The sequence below is a fragment of the Drosophila albomicans genome, unplaced genomic scaffold, assembly GCF_009650485.2.
Source record: "Drosophila albomicans strain 15112-1751.03 unplaced genomic scaffold, ASM965048v2 ctg37_pilon, whole genome shotgun sequence".
Taxonomy (NCBI): domain Eukaryota; kingdom Metazoa; phylum Arthropoda; class Insecta; order Diptera; family Drosophilidae; genus Drosophila; species Drosophila albomicans.
In genome coordinates, this window is record NW_026263666.1 from 115,981 (window position 1) to 137,500 (window position 21,520).

Below are 21,520 nucleotides of genomic sequence, written 5' to 3' on the forward strand. Positions count from 1 at the left end.
CAATTTCGACTAACAGAACAATACTCGTTGGTTTAAAATTACGTTTTGAATGTACTGTCGTTTCTGTTAATAACAGGAATGTGTTGTGGAAGCATTTGTAAAATTTTCAGTTTTTAGTGCGCGAGGCTTGGCGAGCGGTCGTGTTAAATTCTTTCGTGGTTATTCGATGTATATTGAATTGTATTTTAATATTTTAAATTGTATTGTAATCAAATACAATTAAAAGAAACACACAATAAAAAATATATTTAGTTCGTAAAGGGTCGTAATAATTTATAAGTTGATGTGATTGCTAAACATTATTCATTCATACGAATATATATATGTATATATATATATATATATATATACCATTTTGACGCATGTTTATGTGTTCATACCCATATGAAAATTAACAAACACATGCAAGAATACAGATGATATTATATCTGTTCCCATGTGTTAGCCTATGCATACATACACGTATGTATCTATATGGTATGTGCAAGTGTATAAAGTACAGCGATTGTGATCGGGATCGTCATCGTCTCAATTCATTTGTGTATATGAATGTGTGTGGTGGCATGTGCGTGTAATTAGAAAAAGTTTCAAAGAATACAAAAAAATAAAAGATAAATATGAAGAAATTATTTTTAAAATAATTTTAATGATGAAATACGAATAAATCAACCAAAAATAATAAAGTGTATATTATATTAACAGATCACACTGAATAAGTGAACAAATACAAAATATTCATTTATTTGTATATGTACTTATGTACACTCACGCGCGCGCGCGAATTCATGCACACTTGATGTTGATGGTGTATGAATAGTATGCAAAAATCTAAAATGAATGCAAATTAATCATTTAAAAAAGTAAATGATTTAAAGAATTTTGTATTAATGCGATTGGTTACCAATTTATTTATTTGGTTGTGCCTTAATCTTAAGCAAGACCATCTTAAAACAATAAGGCACAACAAACATGTTAACCTGTTTTGCCGACGGAGAAAAAAATATTGTTTATATAATTGAATGCGTATAATCTTATTAAATTGCATTTAAAAATAAGGTAAGTCGCTTCAATGAATTTTATATTCCTTTTTTATACTACATTCATCATATACAAACTATTTAAAAGATAAAAGATGATTTGTATGAACGTGCGTTCATACATATACATACGTTCGTTTGTGAATATTTTCGGGAAAAAATATTTTTCGAATTCTCTTTGGTCGGCGTTTTGTTTTGTTTCGTTCGTTTCTTTTTCTACCTGTTGATATCCCACAATCATTTCTCTAAATAGAAACTCGTTGTCATTAGTGTTGTGACGGTGCTTTGTTGTTGTTGTCGTGGTTTTGGGTTCGCTTGTTACCTTGAACTAATAGTTGACGTTATGTTCTACTACGAGTGTGTACCCTAATAATAGTGTATGTGCTTTAAATCTAGCATTTCTTCACCAAGTAGTACATACATACGCTCACTTTATTGGATATACTTTATAGACATATGTACATAGATATGTACACAACCATATGCGACTTAAGCAAACCCGTGTGTGCTGTTGTATGTATGTTTTGATTCTTACCTTTTTTTTTTTTTTTTTGTATATTTGTAGAACATTTAAAGGGACAGTGTAGAGGCATAGGCTGCTAGAATCCCAAAACTTATAATCATCGATTGCCGTTCTTAGTCCTGATCGGCCGCTTGCACAACAAGCCGATAACAAAGAACTTCGAATAAAAAAAACAATTCATTAAAATGTTAACTAGTTTTTAATCGAAAGCAATTTTAAAGCATTTTCTGTAAAAATGTTAATTAAAATACATTCCTAAAATTTTAAAAATTATAGTAGGTGATTTATTTTAAATGTTGAATATGTATTTGCATGTGTGTAAACATATGAAACAAGAATAAAGGCGTTTTTAAATCTTTAGTAATAAAAGTGTTAGTAAGTTGTCTCAATATTTCAACCAATAAATAGCACGGAAATAGCCCCTTTTTAGAAGAATGTGAACCGAAGAGCGATATAAATACAACGTAGCAATAGCTGCAATAATACTTGTCAGCAAAATATTTTGGTATAAAATATATTTTGTTTTTTCACTAACTAAAAATTTGTTGAAATAAAGTTTCTAAATTTGTAAAATGATGAGATTGATCTGTAAATATTACGTTTTATTTCTGATCCTACAGTAACACGACGTGGCGAAAATTTACTCATGATGGATATTTGGCATCGATAAATACAGAAGTAAACAAATCCTTGGATAGCACATGTCTGGAGCGACATGGATAGAAAAACAATTTTACATAATAATAATATTCTACTGAGGTTATCCGAAGTGAATTTGTATTATGCATTTATCATAAGCAAGGCGTCAGCGATATTTAAATAATTTAGGTAACGGTCACCTATTTCTAAATAGCTGGGCAAGATTTGAATCATGCCACATACACATACGCGACATGGATCATCTGGAGATGATTTAGGCAGCACCGATGAAGTCAAGATATTTAAGGATGAAGGCGACCGCGAAGATGAGAAAATATCATCCGAGAACCTTTTAGTCGAAGAAAAATCAAGTTTGATTGATCTAACTGAAAGTGAGGTAGGCCTTTAACAATTTGAATTACTTATTGTCTCATATATAATATATATTTATTTTATGAACGTTACTATAATATTTAATATGATTTTATTATGGTTTGTAATTAAATTTACCACCAACAAGCATAGGCTTGGCCGAAATGGAGGTAACCAGATACTTAAATAGTAAGGACCGTAATTCACATACTAGAGACTATAATTTATACACAAAACAGATTTCAGGATAAATTCATGATTCATAGAATATCTTAGGTAACGGATCAAAATATTATGAAAAGTCTTTAGGCATAACACCAACAAATTTAGAAAGTTAAATATAGATTTGCTTATTATTAGTATTTAATAAATAATGATACATTTTTATTGACAATCGATTATATATATTTTGTACTTATTTAAAAGTTTTATCACAGAAGTGAATAGTATTTAGGTGTAAAAGTATTAAATATAAATAAAATATTTGATTTAAACTGTGACATGGAGCATTACTGCATTAAATATGTATATCAAATAATATATAGCCGACTAAGACGTACCCGATTTGTAACTGTACCTTTGAAAAAGAGTCTTAAATCTATATAGGGAGACATACATACTAGTAATCGTAAGTAAGTATTGCACTCAAAAATAGTTTTACACAATAAGGTCGGTTAACCTGGAATATATTGAAAATAAATAAATACATATAGTTAAATAAATACTTGAATTATTTTGTATTAAATTTAAGTGTCTAGCTAATTTAATTTCGCTTAATATATAATCAAACTTTACATACAGGAAAAGGGCACCAAGACAGTTTCGAGGCCAGGCCACAGCCCCGTATTTAGTAAGTATATATCACAAAAATATATTTTTGTTTACTATTATTTATCATAAAGAATTTCATTAAATTACATTGACAATATATAATATATACAATGTATTTAATCATTTACAATTTTTATTTCATTAAATTGGCTTTTAGGAATATTATTAGAAAATATAAAATGTGACTTATTTTAACTCTTGTTCATATTGATATTAAAGAAGTCAACAATGAGGTGTATTTCAAATAGTGAGGTATTATTCTTAGAATTAGCCCGTTAGCTTTAATTAACTCAAAAAAATAATATATAGAATTGTTGGCTAATTTTAATTTGATCTTCTATAAAATGAATATTGATGATAAAGTTGTTTTGGAGGCCGTAGAATTAGAGTATTATACCCATGTAAAAGTACTATCCCACAAATACAGAGTATCTTGAAGTTGGTTTGCACATAATCGATCTCACTCTCTATAGGCATATTCTTCAGTACCAACATGTGCCCAGACACAGCCATAGCCACAGCCTTTCAGCCATAGTTGGTGTGGGTCGGATAAATAACCGGCTGCTGCCGCCGCTGTCGAGTTTTAACCTTAACATCCGTCGACGTCGACGTCGCGTTGCGTTGCGTCGAGACTGTTCACATCGGCCGGCTTCCATGGTGCTAACAAGGTGATGCAGATCGCCTCGTCGACACGCTACTTACTTCATTTCTTGTTTTCTGTTTGCTACATTTTGCTTTCTTTTTCTTGTGTTCGTCAGCGGGGTGTACGTACCCGTACCCATGTATGTTTGTGTGCGCAAGCATGTTTTCATAAAAGAACGAGTAAATAAATAAAACGTATATAAACGGACACATGTATGCATATCCAGAATATGTGTTGGCATATATACGACTTGAACGTGAACGTCGTACACATGCATTTTAGATTTCCAAAAATATATACTCATACTTTAATACTACATATATAAGTACAAGTTTATTCATTGAACACACAATGAACATTCACTCGTAAGTACACCAGAAGGGCTAGCAACCAAATTTGGTAATATTAGTTTTAAAAGATAGATGTAGAGGGCATTAAGTTTGTAAAACCGTCTTTTTAAAATCAACTTTACTTTGGTTAATTGTATTAATATTTTTTTTTTTCTTGTATTATAGGATTTTTGTAAGCAACATAGTCATAACATAATGGGCTTTTTAGTTGTTTGATACATAACATACATATGTACGTGCAAATATATTTCGTCTTAGCATAAAACTCCATATTCCCCTTTTCCACAATCAGTATAATTTTTTAGGCACCAATTTAAGTATGATTGTAAAAATATATGTACATATGTACACATAAATGTGTTTTTTTTTGTGTATACATAATACACACTGCCATATACTTACATACGTACATACATATCTCCAAGTATTTCTACCTTAGTATTGGAGTCCTTGAAAATTAATGAGTTTTCGTAGAATTGGTTGGACTCGTTCGTCGTGCAGCTGATGTTGAAACTAAAAAGCTGTCGAAGCTAAAGGGCCTGACACCGATGTGGATTGTTCTGCTGTTGTTTTTTATATCAGTACAAAGTCAATTATAACAAAAAAAATAGCAATAATACTTTTTATATTGGTTTAACTAACATAATGTGGATTAGATAGGCATTCGTAAAATTATTATGAATGATTGAAGTAACTCCTGCAATAGTCGATTTATCATGCTGCTCTCTTTAAATTGCTGCCTTTTTGTATTCCATATTTTTTGTTTTCATATGCACTACTTTTTGTCTTATATTAGCAAGGGTTATGCCTTCATTTACATAAAATCAGCACACTTTTAAAACGTAATTTTTTGCACATATATTACATTTAGGGTGCATTCTGTGTATGTAATTGATAACTATCAATACTCTTACAGAGTATTAAATTTTAAAATCAAACAATTTCAAATGGATAAGTAGAATATGTGACCTAAATCCTGATTTTCTAATCTGATTATGATTTTATTAATAATTTTGTTAATAATAAAAAATAATACGCTTTTTAAAAACATTTAAAACGTATCAGGAAAATTACAAAATGTAGCTTAAACTATTGCAATAAACCTATTGAAATCGCAGGCTGTGGACGAACACTATCGATAAGAACGTTGTTAGAAAATATCTTAGTCACAAATTTTAATTAAGAAATTTTTGAAGAAGTGCGGAAAACAAAATGATACCTAAAATATATTTTTATAGAGAAATCGAACATTAAGTACAAGAACATTATCATAATAAACTCATATATTTAAGGTTGAAAGGTGAAATTATTCATTTGTATTGTTACTATTTACTTTCAGATAAGCTTGAGCCCCATACTCATACCTTTAATATGGGATATTTGGTATCACCGTACTCATATGCTAATGGCGCACCTGGTGGATTGCCCGTAACTATGGTGAGTAATGTTTTTTAATTAATACAAATACAAATACATATTTTAGTAAGAGTAAACTATGGTAAAAGACAATCATATATACTACATTTTAAGTTACAGTAAGTGTTTTTATTAAACCATTAAAAATATTATATTCTTTAATAATGTAAAATTATTAGGCAAATAAGGGCACAAACAATTTTAAGTTCGTTGACCGCAATGAAAATGTCTTTATAATATTATAAATAATATATTCATCGCGGTCAATTTGTTTGATAAGTATTATGTGGGGTAAAAATTAACTAAAAACGATGTAAAATGATTATTATCATTTTTTTTTGCTAATGTAGTCTTTTTAACAAATTGATAAAAGGATGTCGGCATTTCCCAACGTTTTAATCCACTCCAAATCACCATTGGCAACTTTTTATATCGGCTAACCAAAAACATTTAAATTTGTTAGATTAGTTAAGAATTGTGGAAGTTATTTAAGAATTACTTTTGTACAGTAAAAAAATGAGTATTGCAAACGGGTTATTTGCTGTAGCTGACAATATATACTCTATGGTATATTTTCAATGTAGTAATATATAAAATATACCCTGCGATATAGTTGAGTAATTTTGGTGTTTATTAATCCAGAATATTTATTACAAATGGGTAGCGGGTATCTCAACATCGAGCACTCTCAACTGTAGTCCTATGTAACCTCAACAGAAGGCCTGCCGCATGTATGTACGTTAATGTTAATGTTATTTTCAATGTAAAGAGTCTCGGCACGGGACAAATTCCGTCATGGAGTTACCCCTATATTATTTGCCTATTGAAATATATAGGAGCTCTTAGGAACAGACTGTATGGCTCACTTGACTCCAAATATACATAAATAATTCTTATTCCCGTAGGGTAAAAGGGTATTATATCTTTATGCATCCAACAAATATATCTAACTGACCCTATTCAGCGTCAGTAACCCAGACGATATCGCTATGACCGTTGGTGTGTCCTTATGAAACACAATTTCTCAGAGTAATATTTTTTTTGAAAGCATCTGTAATTTAATTTAGCACGGAGATCAAGTTTGTTTTCGATTTTTTGACATATCCACTCCCGCAATATTTCTAGTATTTATTCGGTATATTTATATTCTTGAAATTTAAGAACAATACTGCAACATTTTGCTTTCATTGAAAATGACTGTAGCTTTCTTATTAGACGGACAAGGCTAGATCGTCTCGGCTGTTAACGCTGATCAAGAATATATATACTTTATAGGGTCGGAGATGCCTCCTTCTACCTGTTACATACATTTCCTGTCGGCACAAAGTTATAATACCCTTCTACCACATGGGTAGCGGGTATAAAAAGACCGTTTTCACACTGTTTGATGTTATTGAAAATGAATAACGAATATCTCACATTCGAACTGTAATATTCTTACTTGGTTGGTAAACAAAAGATACATTTCCAAAGTGTAAAAACTGAAATATTAGATTCGAGCAATAAACGGATACGTTGACACCACTAGTGCCAATTTAATTTTGTTTTGTTGCTTTTTACCCAATGTTTGCGAAAAATTATTTGATTAGTCTAAGTTGTTAAGCCCAAGAAGTGAAGGTTAGGCAGGCGAATTTTTCCATTATAGTACGGATGTTTCCCTAACGGCATTTTTCTTTCAATTTACTTCGTATTAGTTGTCCCAAACATAAGTCGAATAAAGAAGCTGAGGTCAGGGGACCATTGCGGGCAATGATAACAAAGAAAGATTAAGTACAATAACATCAGCAAACATCCTAAGCCAATACGGCAACAACATATGGTATGGTATATGGTATTGCATCAACAGGTTCTAGTCACTTCCGGCACCGTTAGTTCAAGCTAATGTTGTAAAAATATATTTCCTTAATATATTCCAAGTATTTTATTACCTGGCTCTTTATAATTTACGTCTTCGACAATTCAGTACATTCAAATATTTTTATATATGTGTCCTAATATGAGAATGAAAGATTAATAAGTAAACCGAATTTCTATCCTTTAAATTGATTTATTTTTTGTAAAAGATGAAAGAAAAGCTGGACAAAAATTTAAATCTTGAAAACTTAAATTTTTTGTGAAATTTATTTGAAAAGCTGGATAAAAATTTCAAAATTCACAATCCGTTAAAATTGTGTACTTGTGTATAAGAAAATAAATAAGATTTTAAATCTCATTAAGCAACGCAGTTCCTTATATTATTTGCTTTTGCTATTTCTGAAATCGTTTGGTGTTCTTTGTGGTAGTACTTTCAAGCTTCAGCTTGTACACATACAAACTATCTGCCACTTCTTGGTATAACGTCACACAAAACACATGTGCATATAGAGATTCTCTTTTACTTTGTCTCTTTCTGGCTAACGTATAAAAACAATACCAATCTATGAACTCTCATACACTCAGGCGCAAACACACATACATAGAGACATAGTACCACCAGCGCTCACCTGAATTCTGGCCCATATATGTACGTATATATTGTATGCACTCATATACACATATATATGTATCAAAGCATACGTACTATTCGTCTGAGTATCCGACGAGCTCAGGAAGCAATCTAAAAAAAAAGCAGTGCAAAGCAACCCCAGCTACATGTCATACTCCCAGTGATAGCAGCCTCAGCCAACAACCACCCCCCAAAGTACCGACGTCCTGGGTTCTGGCGTTTCTTATAATGAGAGAGACATAGAACAACCCCCAAATTTTCCGCTGCATTTATTTTTTTTAAACAATGGCGTCCAATTTCATTTATACAGAATCATTTAAGTAAAATGTTTTTCCGTCTAAGCTTCGTTTTTTTTAATTAATTTTTACTCCACCAAAAAAAAAGGTTCAAACAAAACTCTTTCTATAGATTAACAATATATATAAACTCATTGATAATTGCTACGCCTATTAGATCTTTCAACTATAAAAGGAACCTGTCGAAAACAATTTCAGATGCTTCTAACAGAAAAAACCAAATAGATATCATTGTGCCAATTCAAAGTAAAAAAGGATAGATAGAAATCTATCGACTCCGATATATACTGAAACGTTAATGATACAAACTTTGTTTTTATTTAGAAAAATATGCATTCTTTACATTTTGCGAAGTATAACACGAAAAAGAGAGCATATTTCTGATCAGCGTCAATATATGATATAGGCACGTCTGTCTTCAGCTTTCAGTCTGAACATCTATAACATAACAGCAGATTAAATTAGTTTTAGATTTTTACTATGCTCTATGATTTCTAAAAACTTAGTAGCGATCAGATAAATATTGTATAAGATATTTCTTAAGTACTGGAATGCATGTGGATGAATCACGATCGATAATTTTAAAAAATATAAAGCGTCTGAGCATTTTTTTCGTGAAAAGAAATAACATTAATTAATATGGGTAGTCGCAATAATATATGTATAATATATGAAATTTAAAATAAAAAAAAATATATATATAATATAATATGTGCTTGGGATATTGTCGCCATAAAAATTTCTTGCTTGTTTGCTAATCGAATAAGATTCAACACAAGTTGCAGGCTCTAGTTAAAGTGTTGCAAAAATGATTGAATACTTGAATTCGATTAAATTATAAATACACTGGAACGTTAGCTACAGTCGTGTGTGCGTAATTTGAGATACTACCCAATTCTGATAAAAAAAAAAACAATATATGTTTACCAAAAAAAAAGTTAAATAAAAAAAATTAGTGAAAACAAAATATTAGAATATATCAAATGTTGTACTTTGTGTATCGATATATTACATATACATAAAACGTATTCATGAAATAATTTTGGCGTAAAAATTTGTTAACTTGGAAATGAATAGATATTATGTTGGTAGCAAAATTCGAGTTTTAATACTATTATATATAATTGTTACGTCTGACAGGACAGAAAGGGTGGTGGTCAAATTCGAGGACTACCTTCATTTGATTATTACATACTCGAGTACTGTCAATTTTAAGATCTTAGATTTTAATATTATAGCACTTTTATTTGGTTATTCCCAGCCATAAATAAAACCGTATTAAACTCATACAAGTGTTTAGTAATCTGGTAGACTCCTTTGGTTTGCTTATGGCATTATAGAAATATTAAAAACATATTTACATATAAATATTGTTTCCAATGTTTAAGGGGCTGTCCATATATTACGTAATCACTTAGGGGGTGGGAGGGGGTTAAGGAAATGATTATGTTTGATTACATGGGGAGGGAGGGGTCTTGGACAATGATTACGTAATCATTTTATAAAAATGTTGTTGTTAAAAGTATTTATTCAAAAATTGGTTTAGCGCCGATTACTCTGTCGATAAGTACCGAATGCAATAATTCATATAAATGTAGCTGTAAGCTTCGATTGTAAATCAAAGAAACCCCTTTACCGTGTGGCTGGACGGCGATAGGGAGAATGCCTAGTAATTCAGTAATATTAAGGATGTGAAGACCTCGAATGGCTTGACGAGGACTATGTAGACGACGAAGACGAAGATGATACCTGCGGATATAAAGAGATTTTGACAAGCCAACTTCCAATAATAAAAAATATTAAAGATTGGCTAGAATCTCCTTTTGAAAATACAGATTAAAAGAACAAATTTTCATATTTTTCTTTTTTTGTGATTACGTAATCATTGTTAGGGGGGGGAGGGTGTTCATCAAATGATTACTTTTGATTACCAGGGGGGGGGGGGGGGGGGGAGGGGGTCAGAAATCGCAGAAAACGTGATTACGTAATATATGGACAGCCCCTAATCATACCCGCTACCCATAGGGTAGAAGAATATCATAACTTTGTGGCGGCAGGAAATGTATGTAACAGGTAGAAGGAGACATCTCCGACCCTCTAAAGTATATATATTCTTGATCAGTGTCAACAGCCGAGACGATCTAGCCATGTCCCGTCTGTCCGTATGAAACACTGGATCTCAGAGACTATAAGATTTAGAGCAATAATTTTCTTCGACAGATTTGTTATGTTTGCACGCAGATCAAGCTTGTTTCAAATTTTTATCACGCCCACTTCAGCGCCCGCAAATCAGCAAAATTCGAATAACAAGCGTAATTTTAAAGCTATAACTATAAAATTGTCGAATTTATTACAGAAATACTTTTGTATGGGCAAAAACGTCTACTTACAAATAGTATATTGGGCCGACTATGGTATATTTTGAATGTGGTACTACATCGATATGCCAGGCACGCTCGACTGTAGCTTTCATACTTGCTTTTTATACCCGATACCTATAGGGTAGAAGGGTATTATAACTTTGTGCCGACAGGTAATGTATGTAACAGGTAGAAGGTGGCATATATTCGTGATCAGAGTCAACAGCCGGGACGATCTAGCCATGTCCGTCTGTGTGTCTGTCCGTATGAACACCTAGAACTCAGAGACTTCCGCCCCCGCAAATCAAAAAAATCGAATAACAAGCGTAATTTTAAAGCTAGAGCGAATTTTGGTACATACAATATTAACTATAGTATTTATGATTCCTAAAAATTTGGTTGCGATCAGATAAAAATTGTCGAAGTTATTAAAGAAATACTTTTGTATGGGCAAAAACGCCTACTTACTAGGGGTCTTAGTTGCTTTGGCTGACAATCTGGTATATTGTGCCGTCTATGGTATATTTTGAATGCGGTACTATATCAATATACCACATATGTCCTTTGGTATATTTTTAGTATTTTTGCAGTATATTTTGTATATTTTGAGAATAGTACCGCAAAATATATTCCATTTATTCAAAATGGGTAGCGGGTATCTCACAGTCGAGTACACTCGACTGTAGCTTTCTTACTTGTTTAATATCATCAACGATATTAAACTAGAACTTAATACAGGGTACAAGGAAACATTCTTCAAATATAATTGATCTATGGGTAAAACAACAACATACGTTAGTCGATTATTCTGTTTGTCTATGAAGTGATGATTTTTATTGTGGTAAGCGTGGAGGAGTTTAGTAGACCAAGCAAACGCTGAGGGAAAGAGAGAGAAGAGAGCAGCGTTGGCGGCACTTTTTATATTCGTTAAGCGGCGGCAACATCAAAGACATATTTTCAGTTTCGCTGACTCGTCGTTTGCTTTGTATTCGACGTTGCTGCTGCCATTTCTGTTGCTTGATATTATTATTATGGTTGTTGTTTCTGTCGTTTGCATGTTGTTGTTTTATTCATCAAGTCCCAAGTACCTCGTAACAATATAGGTGATGATATGAAACACACATATGCACACAGCGACAGCGCTGTATTTATGAAGATAGATAACTACAATACATTCACAACACACATTTGTAAACTTATCGAAACATTTCGACAAAAATACCTTAGGTGACATTTGTTTACAAATGATTTATTCAATTCAAATATGTAGATATGTAAAGTACATCTTCTTTCTAATACTGAAGTGTTACACAGAATGTCTTATTTTGTAAGCACATTTTTTTGGAAAACAATTTAAAAACCCTTATATAAAACTTGATAAATATCACATGTATGCATTTTCTTCGCTATTAAAAGGTTGAATTTGTAAGATATCGTTATTGATTAAGTATATTTGTATTTACAAGTTATTATTGCTTTAAATATGCAATTCCTTCGATTACTCCAATATTCATACTGCATACATACATTGGAGTATTTATAGAAAAGATGGCAAAAATGAATAATATAAATTATATTTATATTATGTTGTTTAAATGTAGTACAACTCGCTTTTATATGTACTTTATACTAACAGAAAACAGTTACTTAATTCACAATATGTTACAATTAGATATATCAACTTTATATTTGCAGGCAAATAAAATTGGTTTACCGCCTTTCTTTTGCCATAATGGTGACCCACTAGCAACACCGCCGCCTGCACATTGTGGAATACCTCCTTATCAATTAGATCCAAAAGCTATAGGTGAGTTAAATGACCCTTTTAATATATATGTAATAAACACAATGAATCAATGACGAGGTATATATGTATGTATGTATGTATATATGTATATATACACCTGCGAAATTAAAAATAGCACTGTTATATATAACTATTTCGATCAAAGAATTTTCACCATACAAAAAAAGATTCTTAACATAACATTCCAATTTTACTTTTATTGCATTACATTATTACAAGAACCTTTACATATATGTAAGTTATACTAAAAAACGGTAAAAATAACAAATGATACAATTTAAATTTTGCAGATGTAAATACATATGTATATTTTGTCGTACATAAGTGCATTTCGCAAAGGTGCCGATAGTATCGGGAATATAAACATAAATTTTTAAATATATATTCAAAATCATTACATATAATATAAATAATTAATATTTATATAATATAAATATTCAGGAAATATTTTAAGTCCCAAATTGTGAACTTGAATCTAGGATACTATATTAAGTCAGCATTTTTACATTTATTCAGAAGGATTGACTTTTTCACCCGCAAAGCTAAAGGCTAAATGCAAACAAATTATGAAATAATAATTGTGCATGATACGATTTTTATGTGTGAGTGTGTATGCCCGATTATGGCATCCTTTCATTCATTCTGCCAAATTTCCCTCATTGTGTGTATTTGATTGTCGTATAGTATTTTTATTCCTAGGGGTTGCGGTGGTTGGCCGTTTAAGGGCCTGTTAATGGTAATAGTCGGTTGCTTAATGGGAACCAGCGGCGTAAATAAAAGGCATACACTTAAGAGCTGCTGACGGATTACACGGCATTATAATCTATAACAATGCTAGCATTCTAATAATTGAATAACACAATAGAATCTCAGATAACTGCTTTATCTTTTGACGACCGGCCATTCATGAATCATACATGTTTTTTTAGATGCTGCAAAATGGTAGGAAGGTATTTTGGTATTTGTTTTGATAGTCAAGTTGTCTAAATTATGTTTTAAATTAATTGCAAGAAGAAAAATTAAATGAATTTTACGGTAGATAGATATTATAACTTGTGTCAACAGAATATAAATTTAATAGATAGAGGCAGGCATTTCCAAGGGGCAATTTTCTACTTTATTGCCAATGATTGATTAATTACACAATGAAAAGTCTCAAATCGAAACAAGTAGAAAAGCTACCGACTTAAAAAAACAGCGATTTTATGCTTTAAATATTGCAAATTAGTACACAAAAAAAAAACGTATATATATCACATATCAAATACAACATTACTTGTTTTCCCTAATTCTATTTATTCACATAATAATAATTATCAAAAGCTATCAACAGTTTATGCGTAAGAGCTGAATAACTACTTCAGTTTAAATAGTAAACATCTTTGTTGTAATAATTAACTTCTCTCTATATTGGAAAATAAATGTATTTTGGCATATTATATTTCCGCTGCTGCAATAAAAACGCCTAATTGCTGAGCTATTAGTATTTTGAAAAGGGGCGTATTTTCTTTCTACACACTCGATTACAAGGCTGCAACCGTGTCGTGCGTGTTTTTCTGTTGTACTATACTTAAAACGAATAATCGGGTATAGGCTGTAGCAGCGGGTTGTCATCAACCCTCGTGACCTGACCCTAAGCAACCCAGGATCGAAATTGAGATCGCAATCGTCATCAGCATCATCATCATGGGCATCGGCACATGCCTCTTTCAGATGCTCGTAATGATATGCGCAGCTTAAGTACGTTCAATACTCTAAAATGGATGCATTGACAAAAGAACAAAAAGAGATTGCGACAGAGAAAGAGGACAGACCGGTTTTCCTCGCTTTAAAGCAAATAAGCTTTAATAAGATATTTTTACAATAGACAGGGTTGACACTTTTGGCAATCGCGTACAACGGAATCATATCGAATATTTAATACTCTTCCACAATTAATACAATTGAATATTTAATCAATAGACTTTTACTTATCAGTTTACAGTATAATAATCTTCTAGAAAAATATTTAAGTGTATAATAATGTTTTATTCAAATATAACTAACTGTCTACTCAATAGTCCTAAAAAAACTAAACCAAATTTGTTGTTTAAGCTGTGAAGCAAATTTTGGATAAAGGGTAGCGACAGTAGACATAAAATGAAAGATATCCGTATCACTAATTTGGCCAAACGCATTCAACTCGAAATCTAAAAAAAAGCCCCTAATGAATAAAAACATGTTGCACAACCACATAATAATGACATCCTTTTTTACCGTCGCTAGATCCCTTTTTCCTTTTCCTTTTCGACCACACCACCACCCTCGGCTTTCAATGCCACGTTGGCCCGCGGCTGATTGCTTTAGCAGGGACGGTCGTGGCCATAGCCCCTTTTTAATTTTTTGCTACGTGCATCTCTTCTTTTTTTGGATAAAACATTGGCTTAGTGTAATACAACTTCGAAATGACAACATCACTGAGAAATTCATTGTTACTGTAGACCACCAAAATTGTCAGAGATGCTGACTATCATGGAGGAACAACAAGTTTTCAATTAAACTCTATTATGACATGTCAAGACAAATTGAAAATTCTTAAGTAATTATTTATACAAACAATTTTTACAGAATCAATGATAATGGCACGTTTATTTCAATAATGTTACGAGCATTGTACGCAAATGTTTGTATTAATTAAAAAATATATATTATAATACATATAAGTAATTCTCTGAGATATGTCACGTGCGACCATCTTTACAGTGACAAAAAAAAAAAAAACAACCCGAAACAATTTTAAAAATAAGAAAAGGTTACTCTTATTGCTCTAGATTAGTACTTTAATTAGAGCTAAGAATAGTTTTGGAATTATCTTTCTGTTTTTTTTTTCTGTTCTGATAATTGCAAAAATTAACAAATTCGTCCGCAAACCCAAAAAATTAACGAATTTATATATTTTATCGTAAAACAGAACAAGTTCCTAAAATCATTCTTAGCTCTAAAAACAGTGCTAATCCAAGGCTTTAAGAATAACCTTCACTAATTTTTAAAATTATTTTAGTTTATGTTTTTTTTTTTGTAATTGTAAAGATGATCGCACGCGACATTTACCAGAGAATTACCCATATGTATTATTCTTAAAAGCCACGTTTAATTGACTTTTGTTTTATTCGTCATGTATTTTTCATTCAATTAAGTAAGCTCATATCTTTTATACATACATATATATATATATATAACTTGAAGTACGAGTTATTCCATTCATTATACCCGCTACCCATAGGGTAAAAGGGTATTATAACTTTGTGCCGGCAGGAAATGTATGTAACAGGTAGAAGGAGGCATCTCCGACCCTATAAAGATATATATTCTTGATCAGCGTCAACAGCCGAGACGATATAGCCATGTCCGTCTGTCCGTATGAAACACTGGATCTCAGAGACTATAAGAGATAGAGCTATTTTTTTCGACAGCATTTGTTATGTTTGCACGCATATCAAGTTTGTTTCAAATTTTTGCCACGCCCACTTCCGCCCCCGCAAATCAAAAAAATCGAATAACAAGAGTAATTTTTAGGCTAGAGTTGGTATATATAATAATAACTATAGTAGTTATGATTCCTGAAAATTTGGTTGCGATCAGATAAAAATTGTGGAAGTTATTAAAGAAATACTTTTGTATGGGCAAAACGCCTTCTTGCTAGGGGTCTGAGTTGCTTTGGCCGACAATCTGGTACATTGTGCCGTCTATGGTATATTTTAAATGGTGTACTATATCGATATACCAAACATATCATTTGGTATATTTTTGGTATTTTCGGTATATTTTGAAAATGATACCGCAATATTTTGCCTTTATTAAAAGTGGGTAGCGGGTATCTCACAGTCGAGCACACTCGACTGTAACTTTCTTACTTGTTTTTTAATGACACAGAGTTCCAAATCCTTATAAGTGATAGTGATATAGCCATGATAAGATTGAATTTAGTTTTCGATTTTTGCAACCGCGGGAGTAGAAAAAAATATATAGCTGGTTTGACAAACAAACGGAAAGATAAAGAATATATATAAATAATTTTTGTATATTATACTTATAACTTGAATTTTTTAAATTATATGTGAAATGTATTTTCAGGTCTTGCTCGTCCTGCTTTATATCCTTTTACTACGGGCCAATACCCATATCCGATGTTAAGTCCAGACATGTCTCAAGTTGCTTCTTGGTAAGTTTATTAACCCACAATATTCTTTTCGTAAGCCAACTATTCTTCCCGAATTTTATGATTTCATAATTTGTACATAAATGTTAGGTTTAAAGAACTGTTTATTACTACAAACATTTTTTAAAATGATTAATACATAAAAGAAACAAAAGTCCTTAATATTTCTTATTTCGTAAAACGCTATATATGTTTCAATTTTTTCCTCAATATGCTAGATATTAATACCTGCTAAACACAGAGAAGAGTATGTTGTGCCTACAGAAAATATATGTAAGAGACAGAAAAGTCAACTCCGTATGAGGATCAGCAGCAGACACCTAAACACTTTTTAAAGCTAGAGTACATATTTTTTGGTGACAATCTAGATTATATTTTGCTCTTTGGTATATTTTGAATGTATCATACTATATCGATATACAAATGTTGCGTATTTTTGCGTACATTTGCTATATTTCTGGAATAAGATCGCTCTATTTTCTTCAATTGAAAATGTGTATTGGGTAGCTTTCGCGTTTAATTATGAACACTAGGAGCAGAGGTAATTTAGCGAGATAAAAGGGTATTTTAAATGTGTGTTTGGGAAATATATGTAACAAACAGACATATATATTCTTAATCAGCGTCAACAGCCGAGACGCCATAGGCATATCCGTTTATCTGTATGTCCGTATGAGACATAATTTGGACAGCATCTGTTATTTTTGCACGCAAATAAAGTTTCATAAAATGTATTTAAGAAATAGTTTTATATGTCAAAAACATCAATCGAGGCCATTTGTTTTGACTGACAATCTAGAATAAATTGAATTTAGCACTGAATTAATTTATTAAAAATAACATTCGGTATATTTGAGAAATTTTTAATTTATTAAATTTTAAGAATAATACCGCACTGTTTTGCTTTTATGAAAAATGTAGTCGAGCATACTCGACTGTAGATTTCTTGTTTGCATTTGTTTTGCTATGCGCCTTAAAATATATAATATAATGATATTTAAATACCTTCCCATTAAAAATACGAAGCGAACAATTTTATGTTATATAAAAAGAGTTTCTTCCGAGCCCATAAAGTACTCGTATATATATTCCTGATCAGCATTACGAGGGCAGTCCGATAAGTACTTAGCCTCACCGCCCGATGGCGTCACTATCGCAAGATAAATGTACTATCGTGTAGTACATTCTCGTAGGCGGCTACTGTCGAAATATATATATATTATATTTCAGCCGAATCGGACTCGTAGTTTTGTTTTGACTGCGTGTACGGACGTGTCCGCGGATTTTAGAAAAATGAAGAAAAAGCAATATCGGACTATAATTCGATTCTTGTTTTTGGAAGGGAAATCGCGCAGCGAAATCAAAGAGCGCTTTTATGCTGTGTACGGTGACTCTTCTTCTTCTATGGCGTCCGTCTAAAATTGGTTTAACGCGTTTCAACATAGTCGCACGTTGGTTTTTCATGAGCCACGCCCTGGTGCCCCGAAAACGGCTGCCACGGAGGATAACGTGACAAAAATCCACGATCTCGTATTGAAGATGAGACAGTAGGCATCTCAAAAGATCGCGTGGGTCATATCCTGCATAAAATTTTGGGATGCCGCGTTTGTTCACTCCGGACAACAAATGCAACCGTGAGACTACTTCAGAGCAGTGGCCAAATTGGTCGAATTGGTCGGTAAAAACATTTTTAACATTATTTGTATTCATATTGTCGAGGACACAATCAGTTTTTTGTGACTGGAAAGACAGATTTGGTGCGAATTTGTTTTTTTATATTTTTGTCAAATATTTAATAAGATTCAAATAAAATGCCACGTAGTTGCTACCAAATGAAGAAAAAAAGGGATAATAATAATTTCATATGCTGTACATATTAAAATATTTTGCTAATCGCTTGTTATTTTTTCCTCTCACGAACTTTTACTTAGTGTGGTATTTTTTTTTTTTTTTTTTTGTATATAAATATATAATATTTGGTTTATTATTTTATACAATTTCTGACTTATTTTCAAACATTTATTTTCAGGCACACGCCGTCAGTGTACACAGCTTCTAGTTTTAGATCCCCTTATCCCTCTTCGTTGCCAATAAATACAACGCTATCGAGGTGACAATGCAATTAACTAAAATTAAATCTAAATAGTATATTTGCTGAATATCTAAGTTATAAATAATTATAATTACAGCGATTTCCCATTTCGGTTCTCACCAAGCCTTTTGCCCTCTGTTCATGCGACTCCTCACCACGTTTTAAATTCACATCAATCAATTGTAACTTCTAGTTCGAAACAGGAAGGCAGTATACAAGATAGTACAACGAACAACCGATTTTCAAGGTAAGAACAAATTATATATATGTATATATTAAATTAATTATCATGATTGTCGGTTTGCTATATATATATTCATATTTTCAAACTGATGACGTGTTGCACGTAAACGGATTAAATAAAATTGTAATATTTGGAAAGGATATTTGACAAATTTACTAAACTAAAAAGTTTGGAAAACTCAAAATTTAATATGTATGAGTGTCTTCAAAATCAAAACAATATTTAATATTCAGCTATTGAACATTATTACAAATTACAATTCTTAAGATACTGAGATCCATAATCTCATACTTTCACACTCGGTCATTAACACGACCATAATACTTGCGCAGTGGTTCATTAAGTGGGGACTTCTCGGACGCCATATTTAATTTACCCCGCTCCGCAACCCACTTGAACCGCAACCCCCATACATACATACTTACGCATACACAAAATCTCGCACATGCCTAGTCAAACAAATATACATACATACATACATCACCTCACATACATATGTGCATTCACATATATTAAACATTCCCATTGGCCCTTTCAAAAACTATGCGTCTGCGCATTGGATTTCATCCCCTAACATGAATAGCATTGCCCCTTAATTTTAAAGCGATTTCACAAAAACACGATGGGTACTTGCGCATCTCACAACACTTAAATATGTTTGAACTATTTATTATATCAGGGACAAATCAGGCTAAGAACTACCGTCAATTATGACAATTCTCTTTAATTTTAAAGAAAGATCGAATTTGGTTTAGAATTTAGGTACGCCTTCTTCCGCCATCGCCAACAAATTAATATTAAGGCAAACGTAGTTTTAGAGTAAGGGTGCTTAAATTTAGTTATAATTATGCTCGTAATAATACATTAATATTAATTAAACAATTTGATATATAAGCACTTACATTCGATCGGAGGGTCCGATAGGCAATGATTAAATAAATTCAGTAAATAAATATTACTAAAATCTATGCCTTTGATATATACAAATGGTATACATATTAAGTAATTTCTAATAGTTCAACATTGTTTTATTTTTATTATTAGTAAAGTAACCTCAATAATATCATATTTTCATATTGTGAATGAATGTGTCTGGTGATTTCGCGAGCTTATACTATTTATTAAGTATCATTTAGCAGTAAATATTAAATTGATTTGACCGTTAATCACTTTCAGAACGCATGACCCAATGCTAGCAAGATGAATTTTTTACTTAAGATTTTTTTGTGTTGTTATTTAAATTTTAGTTTATTATTATTATTTATTATGTATTTTGAATTCCCAAATTTTAAGTCGCCCCAGTCTCAGTGTCACGAAATGTCAATTACTCAGATTAAAATTCTACAATATGCCGTCAATGCAGCAGAAAAATTGCACATGTCCTTGAAGTCAGCGATAGTAATAACCCAATGGTACCATGGTCGCTATGTGATCATATGGATTCGAAATCAATCTATTAGATATATTTTTTTCTTGAGTTACTAAGTGAGGCATTTTTGCAATATACGGGATTATGGTCAATTTAAATATATTTATATATAGTAAAAATGTGCTGTTAGATAACAAACTTGTATTTCAAATTTGCCCTTCAATAGTACTGTGATAAGATTTGTTTTGGGAATCTTGTTCAATGGCTGTAAATGGTTAGTTGATTAATAGTTGAATTAATTTAATGTAATTTTTAGAGACTAAGTGAAATTTATCTACAATTTTGTTGACAACAATATGCAGCTGCACAGACCTATTTGTTATGATGTTAGATCATCTTTGAAATTGTTTCATCGTAATAAAAATTATAAACACCAAATGGATCAGGCTGGTATATTTTCGGTATATTTATGGGATCAAGCTAATTAACGAGTTTTGCTTCAGATCATCTGCCGAAATTTAATTTTAAACAAGCCAAAAAACTCATGTCATGCAAATGAAATACAAACATACATATTAAAATCAAATTTTATGTTTTTTTTTGGTCGTTGACAAACATAAATTAAATTGCCAACACTTGGAAGCAAATTTAGTTACCCATTATATTAGATGAATTTGCTCAGAACGTTTACAAAAAGATCCCATTATTTCAATTTCTTTACATAGATGGCGCCATTGTTGCACAACAGTTGCCGAACAGTTTATAGCACTGAACGATATGTTGATAGTTGAAAAATAAGGGTGCCTTTTTGGTTATTCCCTTAACAATAATTTAATTTTTTTTAGATTTTGCACTTTT

The 21,520-nt window shown here is 31.6% G+C and overlaps 1 protein-coding gene across 4 annotated transcripts in view; it reads left to right on the forward strand.

The window, feature by feature from the left end:
* The first annotated feature begins 373 nt into the window (after window positions 1-373).
* The window catches only part of LOC117573248 (protein pangolin, isoforms A/H/I/S), a 41,479-nt gene continuing 20,332 nt past the window's right edge, over window positions 374-21,520 (forward strand). The window contains exons 1-8 of one of the 4 annotated variants that reach the window (XM_034256311.2): window positions 374-1,056; window positions 2,181-2,596; window positions 3,373-3,421; window positions 5,735-5,832; window positions 12,648-12,759; window positions 16,873-16,960; window positions 18,987-19,067; window positions 19,147-19,296. In XM_034256311.2, coding sequence (XP_034112202.1) covers window positions 2,432-2,596; window positions 3,373-3,421; window positions 5,735-5,832; window positions 12,648-12,759; window positions 16,873-16,960; window positions 18,987-19,067; window positions 19,147-19,296 — 743 coding nt within the window. In that variant the 5' untranslated portion in view covers window positions 374-1,056; window positions 2,181-2,431. The remainder of the gene's footprint in view (window positions 1,057-2,180; window positions 2,597-3,372; window positions 3,422-5,734; window positions 5,833-12,647; window positions 12,760-16,872; window positions 16,961-18,986; window positions 19,068-19,146; window positions 19,297-21,520) is intronic. The other 3 variants (XR_004572691.2, XM_034256312.2, XM_052008363.1) reach the window with 3 other exon arrangements.